General features: G+C 35.2%; 3 protein-coding genes and 1 long non-coding RNA gene across 4 annotated transcripts in view; all 4 read left to right on the top strand.

Moving 5' to 3' along the window:
* Positions 1-2,218: 2,218 nt before the first annotated feature.
* LOC108364666 (uncharacterized) lies at positions 2,219-3,237 on the top strand. Its single transcript, XM_017618430.1, has 2 exons — positions 2,219-2,453; positions 2,890-3,237. The coding sequence occupies exon 2, from the start codon at positions 2,935-2,937 to the stop codon at positions 3,235-3,237; it is 303 nt and encodes a 100-aa protein (XP_017473919.1). The 5' UTR covers positions 2,219-2,453; positions 2,890-2,934.
* Positions 3,238-3,273: 36 nt separating this feature from the next.
* Positions 3,274-7,903, top strand: Pcl (polycomb protein Pcl). Its single transcript, XM_017618456.1, has 5 exons — positions 3,274-3,282; positions 3,479-4,707; positions 4,764-4,838; positions 4,938-5,967; positions 6,030-7,903. Exons 1-5 carry the CDS (start codon positions 3,274-3,276, stop codon positions 6,720-6,722), a joined length of 3,036 nt encoding a protein of 1,011 aa, XP_017473945.1. The 3' UTR covers positions 6,723-7,903.
* Positions 7,904-9,375: 1,472 nt separating this feature from the next.
* LOC108364665 (structural maintenance of chromosomes protein 1A-like) lies at positions 9,376-13,345 on the top strand. The gene is made up of 6 exons (XM_017618429.1): positions 9,376-9,490; positions 9,613-9,791; positions 9,853-10,108; positions 10,224-10,359; positions 10,445-10,594; positions 12,898-13,345. The coding sequence occupies exons 1-6, from the start codon at positions 9,466-9,468 to the stop codon at positions 13,223-13,225; spliced, it is 1,074 nt and encodes a 357-aa protein (XP_017473918.1). The 5' UTR covers positions 9,376-9,465; the 3' UTR covers positions 13,226-13,345.
* Positions 13,346-13,946: 601 nt separating this feature from the next.
* The window catches only part of LOC108364664 (uncharacterized), a 23,266-nt gene continuing 16,916 nt past the window's right edge, over positions 13,947-20,296 (top strand). Inside the window, exons 1-2 of the long non-coding RNA XR_001847790.1 lie at positions 13,947-13,962; positions 16,832-16,838. This is a non-coding gene — a long non-coding RNA (uncharacterized LOC108364664). The remainder of the gene's footprint in view (positions 13,963-16,831; positions 16,839-20,296) is intronic.

Genomic DNA, 20,296 nt, shown 5'->3' with positions numbered 1-20,296 from the left:
ATTATGCTTATGTTAAGTGTTGGGATAGCACCTCGTCTTAGAAACATCCGACCAACGTCGGACAACTCAAAATGATCCGCACGCACAAAGGAGTTGTGCGGTGGATTATCCTTTATGCGGAGATTTTTCCTCCATTTGGCCACCTCACTTGCGTCCTTGGAGAACGAAAAAAAAAACGCCTATCGCTAGTTTTGTTAATGCAATTTTGTACACGGCATTTTCGCTCACGGCCCATTTTTAAAAGCCTTGTTTGCAAAAATGTATAGCTATAAATTAAGCTATATCACAATTTTGTTTACAAACNTATGTTAAGTGTTGGGATAGCACCTCGTCTTAGAAACATCCGACCAACGTCGGACAACTCAAAATGATCCGCACGCACAAAGGAGTTGTGCGGTGGATTATCCTTTATGCGGAGATTTTTCCTCCATTTGGCCACCTCACTTGCGTCCTTGGAGAACGAAAAAAAAAACGCCTATCGCTAGTTTTGTTAATGCAATTTTGTACACGGCATTTTCGCTCACGGCCCATTTTTAAAAGCCTTGTTTGCAAAAATGTATAGCTATAAATTAAGCTATATATTATAATATATAATCACAATTTTGTTTACAAACCTCGACTGCACGTTCAAGGACGTTTATTAATTTGTGTTGGTGTGATTTTTTAACGTTTTTAATAGTGCAAAAATGGCGCAATTTAATTTAATGCTTTTTCGTTTTCCCGTTTAATTAAGTGGAAATGGAATTACAGTTACATGGAATGTGGTTATTTAGACAAATGTCGGTTTGGGACAAATGCAACAGGGTGAGACGTGTTTATCACCCTATACTTCCAGTAGTGCATTCCAGTGATGAACTCGCCGCAGTGTGAAGGGTTGCATTCGCTATCGGCTAAAAGCGATTGCAAAAGATTTGTACATATATTTGTAGGGTTTCGCAGCCAGAAGTTTAATTCAGGAAAAGTTTCAAAATAGACATGGGTAATAGCGTAATTTTTATGGCGCCAGCTCAATTATCAAAGTTATGGTATGGTGTACTTTAAATTTGCCAAAATACATAAGTTTCTGGCGTTCTCACCACTTAAAAGCAAAAACAACGTACTTGTAATTTTTCAAAGAATGAATTAAGACGAATTGTGTCATGTGTTTCTTGGTGTTGGCGCGGCACCTCCGGTTACGGTGTTAACGCATATGCGCCGCGCAGCGCTGTATTACCCATTCCTAGTGCAAAAATTCCCAGTGTTCAATCAATAGCAAAAGTGTAAAAATCATTTGAAAATTTGGGGAAAATGGCTGACGGTGTAAATTTCGATTCCGAGTGGAGAATTTTATGAAAATTATTAATTAGAATTGATAAAATATGCCGCGGTATCAAATGAACAATTCTTCGCTAACTTAAATTTATAGTGAATAGTGAGTTGCAGTGATATTACAGATGGGCTTTGCTGAACTTGCTGGAAAAAGATCAATGTTACAAAAAATAAGAAAATCAAGATTACAAAAAAAAGAAAAAATACTAAATGCGAAATAGTATAAATAAGTGAACATTTTTTTCAATCTGGCGGGTAAATCGAGGAGTTTTTAGAAAATTACCAGCTCTCGCATTAAATGTGTATATGGAATTGTATTGTGCGAAAAGTTGTATANAAATGGCGCAATTTAATTTAATGCTTTTTCGTTTTCCCGTTTAATTAAGTAGAAATGGAATTACAGTTACATGGAATGTGGGAATTGGGTCAAATGTCGGTTTGGGACAAATGCAACAGGGTGAGACGTGTTTATCACCCTATACTTCCGGTAGTGCATTCCATTGATTTCCGGTAGTGCATTCCAGTGATGAATTCGCCGCAGTGTGATGGGTTGCATTCGCTATCGGCTAAAAGCGATTGCAAAATATTTGTACATATATTTGTAGGGTTTCGCAGCCAAAAGTTTAATTCAGGAAAAGATGCAAAATAGGCAATGTTTAATAGCGTAATTTTTATGGCGCCAGCTCAATTATCAAAGTTATGGTATGGTGTACTTTAAATTTGCCAAAATACATAAGTTTCTGACGTTCTCACCACTTAAAAGCGAAAACAACGTACTTGTAATTTTTCAAAGAATGAATTAAGACGAATTGTGTCATGTGTTTCTTGGTGTTGGCACGGCACCTCCGGCTACGGTGTTAGCGCATATGTGCCGCGCAGCGCAGTATTACCCATTCCTAGTGCAAAAATTCCCAGTGTTCAATCAATAGCAAAAGTGTAAAAATCATTTGAAAATTTGGGGAAAATGGCTGACGGTGTAAATTTCGATTCCGAGTGGAGAATTTTATGAAAATTATTAATTAGAATTGATAAAATATGCCGCGGTATCAAATGAACAATTCTTCGCTAACTTAAATTTATAGTGAATAGTGAGTTGCAGTGATATTACAGATGGGCTTTGCTGAACTTGCTGGAAAAAGATCAATGTTACAAAAAATAAGAAAATCAAGATTACAAAAAAAAGAAAAAATACTAAATGCGAAATAGTATAAATAAGTGAACATTTTTTTCAATCTGGCGGGTAAATCGAGGAGTTTTTAGAAAATTACCAGCTCTCGCATTAAATGTGTATATGGAATTGTATTGTGCGAAAAGTTGTATAGGCTTTCCAACAATGGAAGAAGGAAAAAAGTTACAAACGTATTGCCTTCGCTAGGATCAGGCACTTGCCGGCAAACAATCCTAAAAAATGTTGAAGGCATTTTTTTATGCATTTCCGGAAGTTTTTTTATTTTGCTTTTTTTTTGTAATCAGCATATTGTTTGTAATTTACTATAAACTTAAAGAGATCTATGAATATACACATTACATATGCCTGTACATATACATATGTTCATATTTCAGAATATCTGATCTTTGCAGAAAAACCGAAGAACCGTAACGCAAAAGAAGAATTGACTAATCAAAATGGAAGAATTTAAAATGATGAATAATTCTGCATACGATACAAATGTGGTACATCAGAATCAAACCGCTATTCAACATCAGACACACCCTGGACATACGCCACATCATACAAATATGCCACCAGCTATTAGTGGCTTTTTTCATCCTCATGCTTCGACACTACCAATAGCCGCTCATCAGCATGCACAATTGCAACATCCCACGGTCAGTACTGGTGGGAGTAATGACCGACAAGTTGCTGCCAATTCGACGGCCGCTGCTGCTTCTCATGCTACTGGCCTTTTCGATCAGGGTCAAANTTAAATTTATAGTGAATAGTGAGTTGCAGTGATATTACAGATGGGCTTTGTTGAACTTGCTGGAAAAAGATCAATGTTACAAAAAATAAGAAAATCAAGTTTACAAAAAAAAAAGAAAAAATACTAAATGCGAAATAGTATAAATAAGTGAACATTTTTTTCAATCTGGCGGGTAAAACAAGAGTTTTTAGAAAATTACCAGCTCTCGCATTAAATGTGTATATGGAATTGTATTGTGCGAAAAGTTGTATTNAACCACAACTGCTGCAACAACACCAGTTGCTCACACATTTTCGATGGCTACGCATGCTCCACAACAGCCATCGCCCATTATACCAGCTATACATCACAAAGTGTTGCTGGATTCAGTTAGTAGCGGTGGCGCCGGGGGAGTTCTAAATACCGATTCTTATACCAGCCAAGATTCTACTTTGGTAATAGACGAACCCGACTCAACTACCACAACACCCCATACTCCACCGACTACGCCAGAAAATAATTCACCTCCGTCACCGCCAACGAATTTGGCATCTACAAGATCAGCAGTAGTCCCACAATCAATATTAGCTCAAAATATAATTGGAGAAACAGTCGTTTCTGGAAAAGAGAACTATTCTGCAGCTCAAACAACAGTTTGTGTGTCCTCATTTAAGGCGTCAATAAATAAAGCACAACACAAAATTTCAACTTGTACATCCGGTCAATCTATTACTACAATATTACTTGACGATGAAAGCGACTATATAAAAAGCGGCTTGGAAAAGGATGCAGATTCTGGAAGAGGTGGGACTGCTGGAAACACTCTGAACGAAAGTGTTATGGAAATAGAAGATAATGAGGTGGATGAAATATCAACACAGGATACTGTAAGCATGATGAACAATACCAAATCTGGAGACATCGCGGATCTACGTCCAATACACGAAGAGCTTGGTATTGCCCAGTTGGACGAATCCAAAGGAGAAACCGTTATGCAAGAATCGCAGTTAGATTCTCCCCCATCGCCCACACCAGGAAAACCCGTTGAAATAATATCAAATGAAACTTCCTTATCAGTTACAATCCTCACTCCACCAACGCCCACAAGTTCATCACCAACCTCAGACGATGAGCTGAAAAGTATAAGCTCTAAAGAGATCAGTTTCGCCATGGGTGAGGATGTGTTTATTCGCAAAGAAGATAGTCGCCAGTATCTTGGCACAGTGATCGGAAGTAGCGCTGGTGGTGGACTGAACAAGCCACAATATATTCAGTATTTGATCCGCTTTGATGATAACTCAGAGTTATGGTGCGGCATTGAGGACATGAGGCGGTTTGGCGGTAGTAGTGGAAGCGGTAACGCGCAAATGTGTGTAGCTTGTAAGCGCCCTCAAGTACAAGACGTGGTGGAAACTTGTGAAGATTGTAGGCGTGGTTACCACCGGGGCTGCACCAGAGAAACAAAACCGGGCAGTGGTGTATGGTGGTGTTTACGGTGAGTTTATATCAATAATAGTGATGATTCCAGTAATGCATTGCCATACAATTTAGATGCAGCAAGCCCATGAAGAACCCAATACACGAAGCCCACAAGGCTGCTGGCAAGCCATTATTGCAGCACAACAGGTAGGTGTACATACACATAATATTCGGTTTCGCCAGTACTTTAACTTTCTAACGTATGTATGTAGATATTCATTCAAACTCATTAAATATTAATTGCAGGAGTTATAAGAACACTGGTGATATTTCCAAGACATTGGCTTCTCAAAAACTGAAAACTCCAGCAGATGTTTATGAATTTCACATTGAGGATAGCGAGACATTTACTTCAGATGATGAAATTCCTATAAAACATATTATGGAAAAAGCACGAAAAAGTAGGGACCCAACTCAAAACTCCAATGCCATTAGTATCAGGCCGAAGTCAATCAAGAAGCGCAACAATTTCGATGATATGTTATGTGAAGAAATTGTGTCTCTGGATGACGAGAACGCAAATGATGCAAACAGTGTCAATAAAATGCCAGTGTCCTCCCTAATGGATAAAGTTAAAGAAAAAGGCCTGCAAAATGGCATGTCATCTAAACCATCTAAATGTGCTACTAGTCTTAACCAAGGCAAAGAAAGAATTGATACTGGTGGGATAATCCATGATAGTGTTCTTGTACCTCAAACAGTTGACCACAAAAGTACTTCATCTGTTTTCATAAAAGAGTCATCAGTAACAACAGAGCGCAGCAGTCGTAAGCGCAAGGCATTCACATTATCAAATTCCTACAAGGAGGTTGCCGCTGAAGCAGCATCAAAGCGCTACGATAGCAGTCGCATCTGTGACTCCTCTTCTGATGAAAACTCGTCAAGTAGCCGCGGTACTTCCCTGGATGTCATCATACCGCCGCCGAAAAACTTTCTTGGACTTAATAATCCCTTTCGAATGGTTACACCTAAGAAGAACTCGTCCGCAACACATGCAGGCGGTGGTGTCAAAAGCTTACTAAACTTCAATTGCAATGGCACAATGATTAAAAGCAGTATTTTTAATACAACAGCCTTGGATTTCAGCTCCAAGTTGGCAGCGCTTAAAAGCGCTGGCATGTTCCCAAACCTTAGTACAAGTAATTTAGCCAAGGCTGCCGGCCAGCCCCGGACAGTGCGCACGATCAAGAGAAGACTGAGTGCCAAAGATATAACAATCGGCCCAAACCAAGAGGTGCGTAGAAGAAGAACTCGTCGCCTATCCTCCAATGTAGAGGTAAATAAAGAGTATACCATATACATACCATATGACACATCAGCACACTCTTATATTTACAGGTTATTAGTACAACCACAATCAATCCCATTCCCAGCAATTTCTTCCCAATACATGCCAAAGATTTGCTTTCTACACATACACATCTCATCACGAGCGGCTCTAAGAATATGTCATTACAAAGCAAACAACAAAAAGCAGCCGCATCCGTATTCGTTTCTTCAACATCCTCGTCCGCGTCGGCCTCGGCGTCTTCATCACCACCTGGTTCAGTGACTTCAAGTGTGGAATCGCAAGTGGAAGTTTTACCACCATGTAAACCGTCGCACGGACGACGTTTAAGGCAGCGCCCACAAAAGAATTCTCCTGTCAACAGTCGCCGCAGTTCAATCTCAAGCGCAAGCACGGCTTCTTCGACTAACTCCTCCAGCAACATTACATTAGCTGCATTGCAGCAACAACAGCAAGCAATACGTACCAGTGGTAATACAAATACGGGCAGTGCAAATGCGACTAGTATGCAAGATCTGAAACAATCAGTTAAAGAATATTTCGGTGGAGTAATGAACCGTATCGAATCTGGCGAGCAGTTTTGCATCCGTGCTAAAAGACAATTGGCAAGTGGACAGATGCAATATCTGATTGAATGGGGGGATGTTACTGGGGCATTGCAGCAACCACAAACAACACCGACATCCAGCACAACAACAGCGTCGTCGGCATCTGCAACTGCAACAGGAGAAGTCAATCAATAGAGAATCAGTGCTTTTTACTGGGGCGTTAAATTGGTTTTAAATCCCTAAATTTCGGGTTACGTCTTCGGCATGTAATTGTGGATTTGCAAATTGTAAGTATAGCGTTACAATATATTTAAGTTTTTAAATTTATTTATATTTAGTAAAGTTAAGCCGTTTTCATTGTGGATAGTTAAGGGGATTCGGCAGTTAACTGTAGATTTTCAAGATAAAAATGGTAAGTTAGGTGCCGATTGTGAGTTAACTCTTAACTATGTATGCCCTAAATCGCGTTAATTGGCTGTTATTTTATTTCCAGTTTTAAAAATACATTAGCAAATCAATTTGCAAAAAAAAAAAAAAAATTATTTAAAATGTTTTCTATGGTTTTCTTAGGAGGAAGAAGTAACTTGATTTGCGATTTTAGAATTTATTATTTATTGTTTGGAATCAACGACAGTGGTATTTTTTTTAATTCAAGTCCTTTTCATTTTATTTGTTTGCCTGATCATTATTTACTGCCTTAATTATAAATCATCTATTCTTGAAATTTTTCTTAACAAAATACAGGTTTGAACGTGCAATGGCTGAATTAGTTATAAACCCATACAAGTATAAACTATCATATGTATATAAATGTGAAGGTGAATATTGCAAGATTTAAGTTACTGTTCACTGCTGTGTTACTGCAAGATTGAAATGCAATTCTTCAAAGCTCAAATGACCCCTAAAAGATATATGTATGTATGTATGTATGCCAAGTTAACACCTGTTAATCATATAAAAACTGTACTGAATATACTAAAAACTGAGGTTAAGAAGTTGTGGGGAATTCATTTAGATTTATAATTAAAATAACGGCTTGGTAAACCCCTAGCCGATTCCATTTGCATAGCACACAAAATAAATCGCAGAAAAATTTCCTTATTACATATGTACATATTTGGAATTTCATTGAAACTTGTATTTTTTCTTAGACGATTTGGATAAAAAAGTTGCTGTTATTTTAAAAACAGACAATGGGTTTAAATGGAATTAATAAACAATTTTATGAGTATTATAAATACAAACATTTTTAATTTGAATAAATCATTAATTAAGTTCGAGTTTAGTATATATTCTGTATGTATATTTATGTAATTGAGTAATAATAATAATAAATATGTTTGTGTAAAAATATCGTCGTAAAGAAAGACTATAAATAACTGAATAATTTAAGAGGGTGTGAGAAAAGCGGCTTTAAAATTTTTCTTAGGAGTTCCTTCAGTAAAAGTGAAAGTAATGCGCGTTATTGCTTCGCCGTCACCATCACCGGCAGTTGTCAAAAAAGTTAAATCGGTTTATATTGGAGTCGGTGACGCACAAATTAGCTCAACTTTCAGCTTTGCATAAGAATTTGCATCAAGTGACAACTATGCAGTGTTTTGTTTACATGTTTGAACGTAAATTTTGCAAAGATTAGCAGCGAGTTTATGATTTTTTGGACGCAATGTCAAACGGATAGTGTGTAACTTGACGCATAAGCATTGTTGACGGTGATGGTGACGGTGACGGTAACGGTGACGGCGACGGCGACGCAATGGATGGTATGTACCCAATAAACACAACGAATTCGCCTCGAATCCGAGACGAGCTCGTTTTCTCTGATAGAACTATCGAGACGATACTTCGCGGTGATAGATCGGCGAATTCGTAGGAGAGTCACCTATTGTTAGCGAATCGAGTACTATAACTTTTTCGAATGTTTGCGATTCGAGAATTTTTTTTGCAGATTCTATAATTTTTATTTTCCGAATTTATTTTTTGAAAAATATATTTTTCACTTCCTGTATATTTATTAATAAAAGGATTCCATTAAGGTAAATAAACAATAGCGTTTAAGAACGCAATAACGATCGTTCGAGAAAACTGATTTACTCGACTCGCCTCGAATTCGAAACGAGACCAAAAAATATGTTCGAGACATTTATTTTCTCGAGTTCGTCTCGATACGATGCCACCCTCGTTTTTGTGTTTATTGGGTACTTTCACTTTAAGGGATCCCAGTAGAACTTGGGATCATCGTATGATTGCTCGGTGAGTACGCCCTTGGAGTATAGGACTACTCCCCACTGCTCCCTATGCTCCTGTGTATAAGCATGTAATTTTGTATACTCCCTTTAAAACGGGATGTCCTAGGGTGGCGAGTAATCCCTTTTACATCCTAAATGAGAAATCAACGAGTTCATTCAGAACTTAACTGCTCGCTTAGAATATATCCCATAACTCTCCTAAGCGAGCAATATAGGAGTAAAAAAAACCGAAAAATCTCATTTAATGCTCCTAAATCATGCCTCAGAGAGCATTCTTGACTTGCTCGCTTAGGAGATCTTCTATATGACTTCTAAGCGAGTAATAAAGGAGTACAAAATCGACAAATCTATCTGTTGCTCCGAAATCAGGTCAAGGGGAGAACTCTTTTATTTCTCATATAGGGAGATCTACCTTCAAGTCCTAGTGGGTTGGAAAAGAATCGNTAAAGGAGTACAAAATCGACAAATCTATCTGTTGCTCCGAAATCAGGTCAGGGGGAGAACTCTTTTATTTCTGATATAGGGAGATCTACCTTCAAGTCCTAGTGGGTTGGAAAAGAATCTTTTTGCATGTATGTATATTTGTATGGTACGTATGCACGTATAAAAAATACCTTAGCAACCATTTATTATGCTTTCATTTTTAATTATTTTATTTATCGTCTTCAATTTGCATACTTTTTGACGAGCTCATGAATAAAACAAATTATGAAAATGGTAAGGCTAAGGCGCGTCTATACTAACATAAGCATATACATACATATGTATGTCCGCAATCAATGTGGAGCTCGGACCTAAGAGATTTCCTTCTGAACATATTTGATCTTTTTTGTTAGCAGAGTTGTCAGCCGAACGTGCTGCTCAAGCTGAGAGTATTATGCGAATCGTAAACGAATCCATTGAAAAATTACAGATTTCCTTAGTAATTCCCAGGATATTGGAGAACCCTTTCACCGTGAGAAGACATTTAAAGAATGAAGAATGCTGGCATGTGATACAATCATACCTAACAATGAAGGTAATTGTTTTGCATCCGTACACTTTGTGTCTTAATCCGATATAAATCCTCCGATATAAAGAAACATAAACCTGAGGAGAATTTGCAGTTGCTTCAGTTAATTGACATGTTTCATGAAAACCGTGAAATGCTCAATACACTACCTAACTGGTTAGATGAATTGAGCGAAGAAGATAAATCTCTTCTGAACGCTTTTACACTGCTGCAAAATATTGTTGCAGAACGTTTGAGCAAGTCGGCAATGGCTGAATTGGCGAAGGAGAAGAAAATTCATCAAATCTATCATGATAACGAGCAGATGAAGAAGAATATCTTAGGTGAGTTCCCAATATTTCAACGTAAGGGTATGGAATAATTACGATTACAATAGTAAGGGCAGTTATATATCTGTATGCACATATGTGCGTATGTATGATCTTTGGCTTTTCATAGAATTGCAAGCCAAATTACATAACCAAAAAATGAACTTGAGATGGAAGTTGGCAGCTAAAGATGGTATTATCAAAAAGTATGAGGCAGATTTGGCGTTTAAAAAATGGGACAATAATGTACGCATAAGAGAAGAACTGTAAGTTATTTAACTATCTGCATTTGGTAAATTTTTTATGCAACCTTAATTATTTAATTTGATTACAAGTTTTATAATATTTCAGTGTGAAATCTAGCAGGCGCATTCACAACATCCACGCCGCCAGTGTAATTAAACAAAAAGAGTTGGAAGAGGAACTAGAGAAAACAAAAACTACATATGGAAAAATTTTAAAACAGAATCTCGCTCATGAGAAGGAGGTTCGCGATGAAAAGTAAGACTAAAAACTAGAGTTGAGCACTTTATTTATTTTGAGTTAACCGTTTAGTTGTACTTCGCTCACCTTAGTGAACTAGTTCTTTAGTTGATTCAGGTTGTTGTTGTAGCAGCATACAAATTCCCCAAAGACTTTTTGGGGAGTGTTGCTGGAGTGACAGTCCTTGGCCAGATATAAGTCTGGGTCGTTCCGGTTACGTAGACCCGACTGTCGTGGGAACGTTGATTCAGGTCATTTAGTTCAATTGACGAGTTATCATACACCCCGCGAAATAGGATAGCAAATCTACATTTTTACCAGTTTTGACTACTTTTCTTTTGATTTTTTTAACTCTCATTTTTTTGTATAAAAGTATATCTCTTTATCTAACAAATAGCATATAAAACTAAATTTCGGGCTTTTTACTTAAATTATAAAAATTACACAAACTTTTCATCCCAATTCCATGCATTTTAATTTATAGAATAATTTTTGGAATAAAGTTTTATAGCTTATTAAATTCTGGTGTAATAATATAAAAAATTACTTTGTAATACAAAGTTTGTATGGAAGAAAATGCGTGATACCGTCAGCATAAAAAGTTATTAAAAATCAATGCGATTTTTTAGCAACTTAAAACTTGCACTTTATTATACTAGATCTTAATAAGCTATAAAATTGAGGTGAAAAGTTTGTGGAATTTTTATAATTTTTGTAAAAAGTCTGAAATTTAGATTTATATGGTATTTGTTAGATAAAGAGCAATACTTTTATATAAATATAATAAACCTTAAAAAAAAGAAAAGAAGTCAAACCTGGTGAAAATGTAGATGTGCTATCTTTTGTCGCGGGGTGTGTTATTATCATACATATACAGGCCTATTATGAATTCCGTCGCGATCACGAATTTCCCCAGCGAATTCGAAATCCGTGAGAATCGTATCACTGATTTCGAGTTATTGTATTTTGATTTAGAATTAATAAACCAAAACATAAAAACAAACAAAAACCAAAGGAACACTAACTATGAATGCATCGGAATTGCTGATAGCATTTCCCCCGAATTCGTGACGAGAGATTTTTCCACCACGGGAGTTCACTCGGAATCTGTAATAGGCCTGATCACAGTGTATAGGGCCTGATTACATACAAAGCAAAAACTTTGGTAATTTGAATTCACAAAATACTTTTACAAACATAAAAAACGCACATAAATATATTGAATATTGTTTAGGAACATAAATCACATACAAATTATTCAGCCTTTTTCAATCGAAGGTATGCATACATACAGTTGCAGTAATGGTAATCCTCTTAGCATTAGTGTTATACGTCCGACATAAAAATATTCAGCGGGATAACTTTCTCAAAATCGGTACTGTTCCGCCGAAATTGGTACGAATGGTAACCGGATATCTGTGTTCGTATGGTATTGTCGCTTATGTCGGGAAGCTGGCTTTTGTATAATACGGCATTCCCTTTATTCTATAAACGACAAGGAATTTTTTGATGAGACTTAATAAGAATATAGACTTCCTAGTATCGGAAATATTTCTGCATGTTTATTTGCCAAAAGTTCTTCAGCGGCTCGGCGCCAGTGAGTCATTCGCAATCGTATGCTGCGAATGTCGCATTATACTAAGGCCAGCTTTCGACATAAGCTACTGTTCCATGCGAACACAGATATATAGGGTGACTTTCGAAAACACTCAGCACAAATTAAAAATTAAAATGCAGCATGAGCAGTAGCGTGGGCGGAAAATCCGGTTTTTACAAGCTTTTTTTTTAGAATATTGATCGGTAATAGCAAAAAATTGTTCATTATGCTCTAAAAATAATCTATGTAAATGATGACCATTTTTGGTCAATATCTTAGGCTCGCCGAAGTCCATCAAAGTTCAGTGTGGTCAAAAATAAAAATCAATTAATAAATTTTTTTTACTAAAATTGCAAATGTTTTCGAAAGTATTAGTCCTACATAATTTACTATATGGACCTTTTTTGTAGAGAATCGAAATAAGCTAACAAAAATTTGTTTTGGCACTTGATCATGGATGGACTTGAGCGAGCCTAAGATACTAATCAAAATTCTAGAAAAGCGGATTTTCGGCCCACGCTAACGAGCGGGTTGAAATTTATTTTCGAAATCCATTTGCTGTTGCAATTACGCCTTGGAAGTTTTATTTCCGTTGTTTGTTTCTGAAAATGGCAAAACCTGCATTTCCGACGTTTATACGGAAAAGTGGATTTTCATTTTCGTAATTTGACGTCAAAATCTGTAGAAAAACGATTTGCATTACCACGTCTAACCATACTTTCAGAAATAAACTTTTACTGCAATTGCAAGCTTTGGTGAAGAAATTCGATCAAAATATTGGCGAAAAAATTAAAGAGAAGGTTTATTTGCAAGAGGAATTTGACGAGCAAAAACGACAGTTTGACGAATTTCTCATTGAATACCAACGCGAGGAGGCTGAATATGAAGCTATCGTTAAAACAAAAGAAGAGGAAGATAGGAGGAGGCACGAGGAGAGAGTCATGCTGTTTATGATGACCCGTGCCGCGAAAATTGTTCAGCGGGCATACCGACGTTATCGTCGCAATAAAAAAAAGGTTGAAAAGAAAAAGGGCAAAAAGAAGCGCAATTGAAGTGGTTTGGAATAGCATACACTCCTCATGGAGGCACTTTAAATCTACGGTAGATGATCGAATCTAGGCACTCAATGAATTTTCAATATATCGAGAAATATTTTGGAAAAATTATTTTGGAAAATTGTAGTTTTCGGTTTGCATGTTTGTAAAAAACAAATAAAGTAATTCTCGCAATCAACCAAAAAAAGAAAATATTTTGTTTGATTCTCATCTCAAAAAATGTCTCGTTTTTACTTTTGCATTTTGATTGTGTCAAAAAAAAAAACGTGAAATGTCTGATCGTTAGCTAATTATTTTTTTTAACCCCGAAATCCGATTTTATGTGCATTTCAAATTTGTGAGAATTTTTTACAAATTCCATTGATTTTCATCGTTACTACAAATACCGTTCCCGTGGCCGCTGTCGAAATCCTCAATTCGGTGATCATCGTCCTAACATTGCCCGTTCATAAGTCGAGTTTTGCAAGAGGATTTCATATATTATTAGCGCAAAGGTAATGTATACACTTGCATCAAATTTGCTATGGATATTATACGTACATACATACAGTGTTGGGCAAATTTTAATTGTAAGGACAATTAACAATTAATTAGTTGTTGATTGCTACCACTACAATAAACAGTTGGTTAATTGTAATTATGGAGAATAACAATTAATTGTTAATTGTAGTGGAGAAACACAAAAAAATTAATTGTTATTTTAGTGGGAGCAATTAACAATTAATTAATTAATTGTTAATTATGATTTTCTGTAGTTAACAATTAATTACTTTTGAATTATTTTGTGAATTTTATTAAAAATTAACTGTTAAAAATGACTACTACATGCAAAGTGTACCAGGTAATTGACGTCTTCATATTTGAAATTAAAATTTGACTTTGTTATTATTTTTTTTCTCATATCTGGTATTCGCTTTTTTCAAATCCACAGCTATGAAATTTGTACACAAACATTGTAGAAGAAGAAGCGGTCATTTCTGCATACCTAATTTGTGTACCTTTCGTATTTTTTATTTTATTTTTGCTTGTAACACATGTGTACATACAGTATTGGACATATCTATAGCACCCCCCTTTCAAAGCGATTTTGTTTGCCACTTATGTTTATTTATTTATTTTTAAGAATTTTCGATCAAAATACAGTTCATTCTCTAACAAAACCCATAGAAAACCCATTTTTAATGTTTTTAATAGACCGCAAAAAAGTGCAACAAACTTTCACTTCACTTTTCACTTTTTTCTTAGAAGCTCTAGACTTTTTTTGGGTACACTGTTTGCAAGTTTCAAGTCGCTGAAGACTACCGTTGATTTTTTAGAATTTTTTTTGTCTCATTTGCTTCCATATAACGACTAAACACAATTTATTTTTAACCGACTTCCAAAAAAGGAGGTTATCAGTTCGTTGGAATATTTTTTATTCTTATTAATTTAAATTTTTTTATTTTTATTTTTTCTATTTCTATTTCTATTTTTGTTTTTTTTTTATTTTTATTTATTTTTTATTTTTATTTTTTTTGTTTTTTTTTTATTTTTTTTTAGTTATGTATGTTATCGCATAACTTTGGACCACGTCAACCGATTTCGATAATTATTTTTGCATCGGAAAGGTAGTGTCTCAGAGGTGGTCCCATACTAATGGTTAAGATCCGAACAGTGGATCATGAGATACATATATATATTTTTTTTTTATATGAGAGTTGAAGTCGGTTTTTTTTTGCTAAAAATTACTTGTTATAGGGCAGAAACCCGCAACATCCTCGACGAAAAAAATTACAAAAAAATCAACGGTAATTTTTAGCCACTTGAAACTTGCACATTATTGGACTAATGGGCTGTTTTTGCTTACGCGTAAATGTACATTTAGCGCATTTAGCTCTAATAGGCTGTTTTTGCTTACGCGTAAAAGCACATTTAGCGCATTTAGCTCTAAATGCTACTCTAAATGTACATTTATCCATACAAAATTCGTCACCTAAATGCAATTAAATGCAACTACATTTTTGCATTAAGAATCTAAATGCTAAAAGCAACCCTGTGATCTTCCAGGATTTCCACGATTCGAACATGGTTTAAAGAGAAAAAGTGGCAACATTGCTTTTTCGGGTATACAGTTGCTAGCTGCGTTTCAGTGATCGCCGATCGAGATTTCTTTTATTTTGCATTACATATTTGGATAAAGATAAGTTAAGCAAATTCAACATCGATTTGATACTGATAGAAATCTGGATCAATTTGTGATCAACTCTGTTTGGTTTGTTTCCTAATTAAGTGAGGAAATTTTAATTGAATGCACCAACAAATAAATATATACACAAACAAATGTTCGTTTATGGTTAAAACAATTCAAGTTTTTGTATTGAATTTTTGGTTTAAAATTTATTTTTTCCTTTTCAGTAGGGTTTTTGCACATTATCTTCTGCGTGAGAATTGATCGTAATATATACGCATCTAAATAAGAGACTGGAACACGGCTGTTTGTCAAAAGCATATGATTTCGAACTCGCGTAAATGTACATTTGCTAAATGCTATAGCATGAACGCTCTTCGAAAACATATGTTCGAAAGTGCTAAATGTTGCATTTTAAATGCAGCAAAAACGCTGCATAGATGCTACTCTAAATGTACATTTATCCATACAAAATTCGTCATCTAAATGCAACTCAATCTTTGCATTTAGAATCTAAATGCTAAAAGCATCCCTGTGATCTTCCAAAATTTCCACGATTCGAACATGGTTTAATGAAAAAAGGTGGCAACATTGCTTTTTCGAGTATACAACCGCTAGCTGCGTTTCAGTGATCGCCGATCGAGATTTCATTTATTATTTTACATTATTTGGATAAAGAAAAGTTACGCAAATTCAACATCGATATGATGCTGATAGAAATCTGGATTAATTTGTGATCAACTCTGTTTGTTTTGTTTCCTAATTAGGTGTGGAAAATATAATTGGCAGCACCGACAAATGAATATATACACAAACAAATGTTCGGTTATGGTTAAAACAATTCAGGTTTTTGTATTGAATTTTCGGTTTAGAATTTATTTTTCCTTTTCAGTAGGGGTTTTTGCACATTATCTTTTCCGTGTGAATTTATCGTAATGGATACGGATCTGAATAAGCGACTGGAACACGGCTGTTTGTCAAAAGCATACGATTTCGAACTCGCGTAAATGTACATTTGCTAAATGCGATAGCATGAACGCTCTTCGAAAACATATGTTCGAAAGTGCTAAATGTTGCATTTTAAATGCAGCAAAAACGCTGCATAAAATTTAATGGGCTATAAAACTGTGTATTCAAAAAAATTCGACTGAGAAAACAGTTTGAAATTTGGGTGAAAATTTGTTGCACTTTTTTGCTTTCTTTTAAAAAGTTTTAAACTTGAGTTTATATGAGTTTTGTGAGAGAATGAACTGTATTTTAATTGAAAATTCTTTATTTATTTTTTTTTTTTATAAATAAACATGAGTAGCAAACAATATCACTTTGAAATGGAGGTGCTATTGTATTGGCCAATACTGTACATACATATGTATACATATCGCTGGCTTATACTATGTGTCCATTTTGATTTAAAGCAGATTTAGCCCTATTACGAGATTTAACGTTAAATCTTATGAGATTTACCATATAAAATTAAATCTCGAAAGGCAGTAGATTTAAGTTAAATCCTCAATGTTATTGATCAATATATACAAATTGTTGGGTGTGGCAACCACAAATTCACATGCCATAAGCCAAATGACATTTCGTCGCCTGGGTAAAAGATTGTCAGCCCAATTCTGAATGCTCCCAGGAAGTGTGTTCTCCGGAAATTTGTTTCTCCCGAGAAAGAAATCATCCAATAATTAACTCCCAGGAAGTAGCATTTTTCCCGAAAATTTGCTAAAACTATTTAATTTTTAACGTTTATTTTTAATTAGTTTCGAGTTTATGAAGGATTTTCTTTAGTAAAATTTTGTCGTAAGCGTCATTTGTCCACGGTTTGGCAGCCACTTTGTATGAAATACGACAAAATGTGATCAAAATTAACGACACTTTTTACTCAATATCTCGGAAACTAAAGGAGATATCCCTAAATGGAGTTTAATATGACGGCGTTACTAACTAAATTTTTACTAAAATATCGAAAAAATTGTCAATATCTCGGAAACTAAAGAAGATATCTAAAACCTGATAACACCAATCGAATGACCTTATTTTAAACTATATAACTGCATCTGGAACTAAAAATCGTCAAAATTGCGGTTACGACAATCAAATGTCTCTTAGAGCACCTGCATCAAAAAGTAAATTTAAAAAAAATATATATACATTAGTTGCGTTCGATAACAAAATTAACCAAAACCAGCCAACAATCAAAATGAAGAGAGTAAGCGAAAATCCTCTCCCAAAGAGAAGAAAATGCAAAAAAGTAAACGAACAGGAAATTAGCCATCACTTGCAAAAACCGGAAGAAGAAGACACACCAGCTGACTTTGTTTATGTTTTATTTGTAAACAAACTGAAATTCATGTTGCCTCCATGGAAGAAAAAAGGAAAGTGAACGTTCAATGTTCGCTAGGAACATTTCTAGAAGTAAAAACTAGTTGGCGCTATCATAAAGCCACATAGCAGGCGGCCAGAAAGCATATAAATACCAAAACTCGAAAAATGCAATTTTGTTTGTTTACAAAAATTGCAACCATATGTTTTGTGATCATATGTTTTCGTGTTGGATAATTTTTGCTGAGTAAAATTTTGCCAGTACAAAATGAACGCTCCTCTTGCATCAAAATGAACGCTTGCTCTCTCAATTTTTGTGTGTTGGATAATTTTTTGTCGTTATCGAACGCCATCCAGTAAAAATTTGGAAAAACTATTACAAATTTTTGACTTGTCGAACGCACCTATTATTTTAGCGGTTAGGGCTCGGTATGATGAATTTCTCCGATGCTCGTCGTTATTTGGAAATCTGAAAAATTGGAAGATGGAAGATCTTTTCCTAACAAAGGCAAAACTTATTTATACATAAAGCGTGTGGTATTTTATACGTTGGTCGAATCCAATAAAGCACGTTCTTCGATTCCCTTCTATGCTGATTGACGCCAATTGGAAATGCCAACTGATACCAAGTCGTCTAACTGGTATTTTTATCCTCTGCCACCACCAACGGCCGCAGCGCTTCTCATAGATTTACAAAAATTTTTTTCTTCTGTTTTTTCTTTGTTAATTTTTCATAAGAGTTGTTTTTAAATAAAAATTTGTGAACCCGCTCCTGAATTTTGAAAAGTAAAATTGTCATTTTGAGTACATTCGCTTATCGGATCTCTCTTTCTTTTTTCAATATTTCGGCACTCTGATGTTGGGGAATGTACTTTGAATCATGATAAAAACATTACAAGGTAAAATCATTGAGAGGCAGTCTGACGTTTGCCAACAATATAATTTTAAAATTCGAGCTCAGGCTCACACACACATTCTCATTTTTAATCTCAAACAACAACAATTGTGAACAATTTCATTTTTTTATTTTCAATTTTATATGATTTTAAAATGTTTGCAAACGTCAGAAAAAAATCATGGCCGACGAATTGAGAGAATGGTTTTACCTTCTAATGTTTTTATCATGCTTTGAATGTACTAGCAATATAGAAGTATTACATATATGGTTACAGGTATTGTCTTCCCAGATAGCGTATATTCAATTCTGCCTTAATTACAAAACATCATTGTTGCCCACGCTTAAAGTTTAAAGGCAAGGGAAAAATTTATATTTTCAAGCACTATTTACACATATGGGCTTATTTAAACTAACTTTTTTCCCTGAAAACTTATTTTAATTCCAAAAACCGAAGGCCAACTTGAATTAAAAGAACCAGCACTGAAATGCATAAAAATGAAAGTAAAAGAACACAAATTTCTATGTAAAGCAAAACTCTCTAGGAAGACAATAGGTTTGTTCGTCGAAAATCCAGCGAAAATTATCACTCAAAATATCAGTTAGTAAGAAAAAATGCTCCGAAATTCTCTCTCAAGTGGAGAAACTTGCAAATTTCTATACGAACGCAAATTTGCAGGAACTTGCAAGTTTCTCTGCCAGCTAGTGTCCACGGTTGCATTTAAAACATAAGAAATTTGTTAGAATTTTAAAGTTCTTTCAGAGGGACAGAAAACAGGATCTACATGTATATTTCTTGCTAGTCCGACTTTCTTCAACATACGTTTCAATTTCTTTGCCGTACTGTCGCGTTTCCTATATCGACTCTGGTTGAGATTGCGTTATGGGCTGTTTTTGCTTACGCGTAAAAGGGCAAACAGTCAACGACGTAACGTAGACGTAGGTTGACGCAGACACGATCTACCTTATGGGATTCGCGTCCCTGCAAGAACAGTGACTATCATTTGACAAATCATTTAAGTGGCAAGACCGCATGGCGGTGACGTTGCCGTTGTTTCTCTCTATCAACAGTAAATTTTGTATTCTGCTACGTACGTCAACATACGTTTACGCTACGTCGTTGATAGGCCTTTCGCACGAGGCGATTTTTCAGGCAACAAAAGTTGAATGCGGAGTTGAATGAGAAGTTGAAAGTGAAAAAGTTGCCATCCCTATTCACACGAGGCGAATTTCGATTCAACTCGAATTGTTGTTTACATTATTTAAAATGAGTTTAAATCGCCAAATTTTATCAATTGGCGTAAATTTGGTAAGCCAAGCGTTGGTATAAGTGCTTTTAGCGAAGCTGAAAGATAAAATAAGAGTAAAAAAGTAAAAAAGAAAAAAAATATGTATACACAACAGTGTTGGCATTTTTTGGTACAATTGTACTTGTTTGATACAATTTCATTTACAATATACTTTCCTACTACGCAGTACTTTTTAATACAATTTTGTAATGAATACTAAAAATATATAGCTCTGAAAATTCACAGCAAGAAATTTTTTGTATTCTCTTTTGTTCGCCAGTTCGTATTTACCTTTGTAAGTTTTGAAAAATGGCTTGAACGAACCAGTATAATACAGCCTAGGCAAATTTTTAAAGAAACTTTTCGATACTAAGTTTTATTAAAACAAAATGTCG

The sequence above is a fragment of the Rhagoletis zephyria genome, unplaced genomic scaffold (assembly GCF_001687245.7).
Source record: "Rhagoletis zephyria isolate East Lansing unplaced genomic scaffold, Rhagoletis_zephyria_1.1 Rzeph_scaffold_01628, whole genome shotgun sequence".
In the NCBI taxonomy this organism is placed as follows: domain Eukaryota; kingdom Metazoa; phylum Arthropoda; class Insecta; order Diptera; family Tephritidae; genus Rhagoletis; species Rhagoletis zephyria.
The sequence above is the reverse complement of the archived record's forward strand: the minus strand, read 5'-3'. Positions and strand labels throughout refer to the sequence as shown.

Excerpts from the sequence above, each read along its gene's own strand:
- LOC108364665 (XM_017618429.1), top strand. The coding sequence starts at position 9,466 with ATGAATAAAACAAATTATGAAAATG. Across the intron at positions 9,491-9,612 it reads TAAAACAAATTATGAAAATG|AGTTGTCAGCCGAACGTGCT; the intron begins GTAAGGCTAAGG and ends TTTTGTTAGCAG. Across the intron at positions 10,595-12,897 it reads AAGGAGGTTCGCGATGAAAA|AAATAAACTTTTACTGCAAT; the intron begins GTAAGACTAAAA and ends CCATACTTTCAG.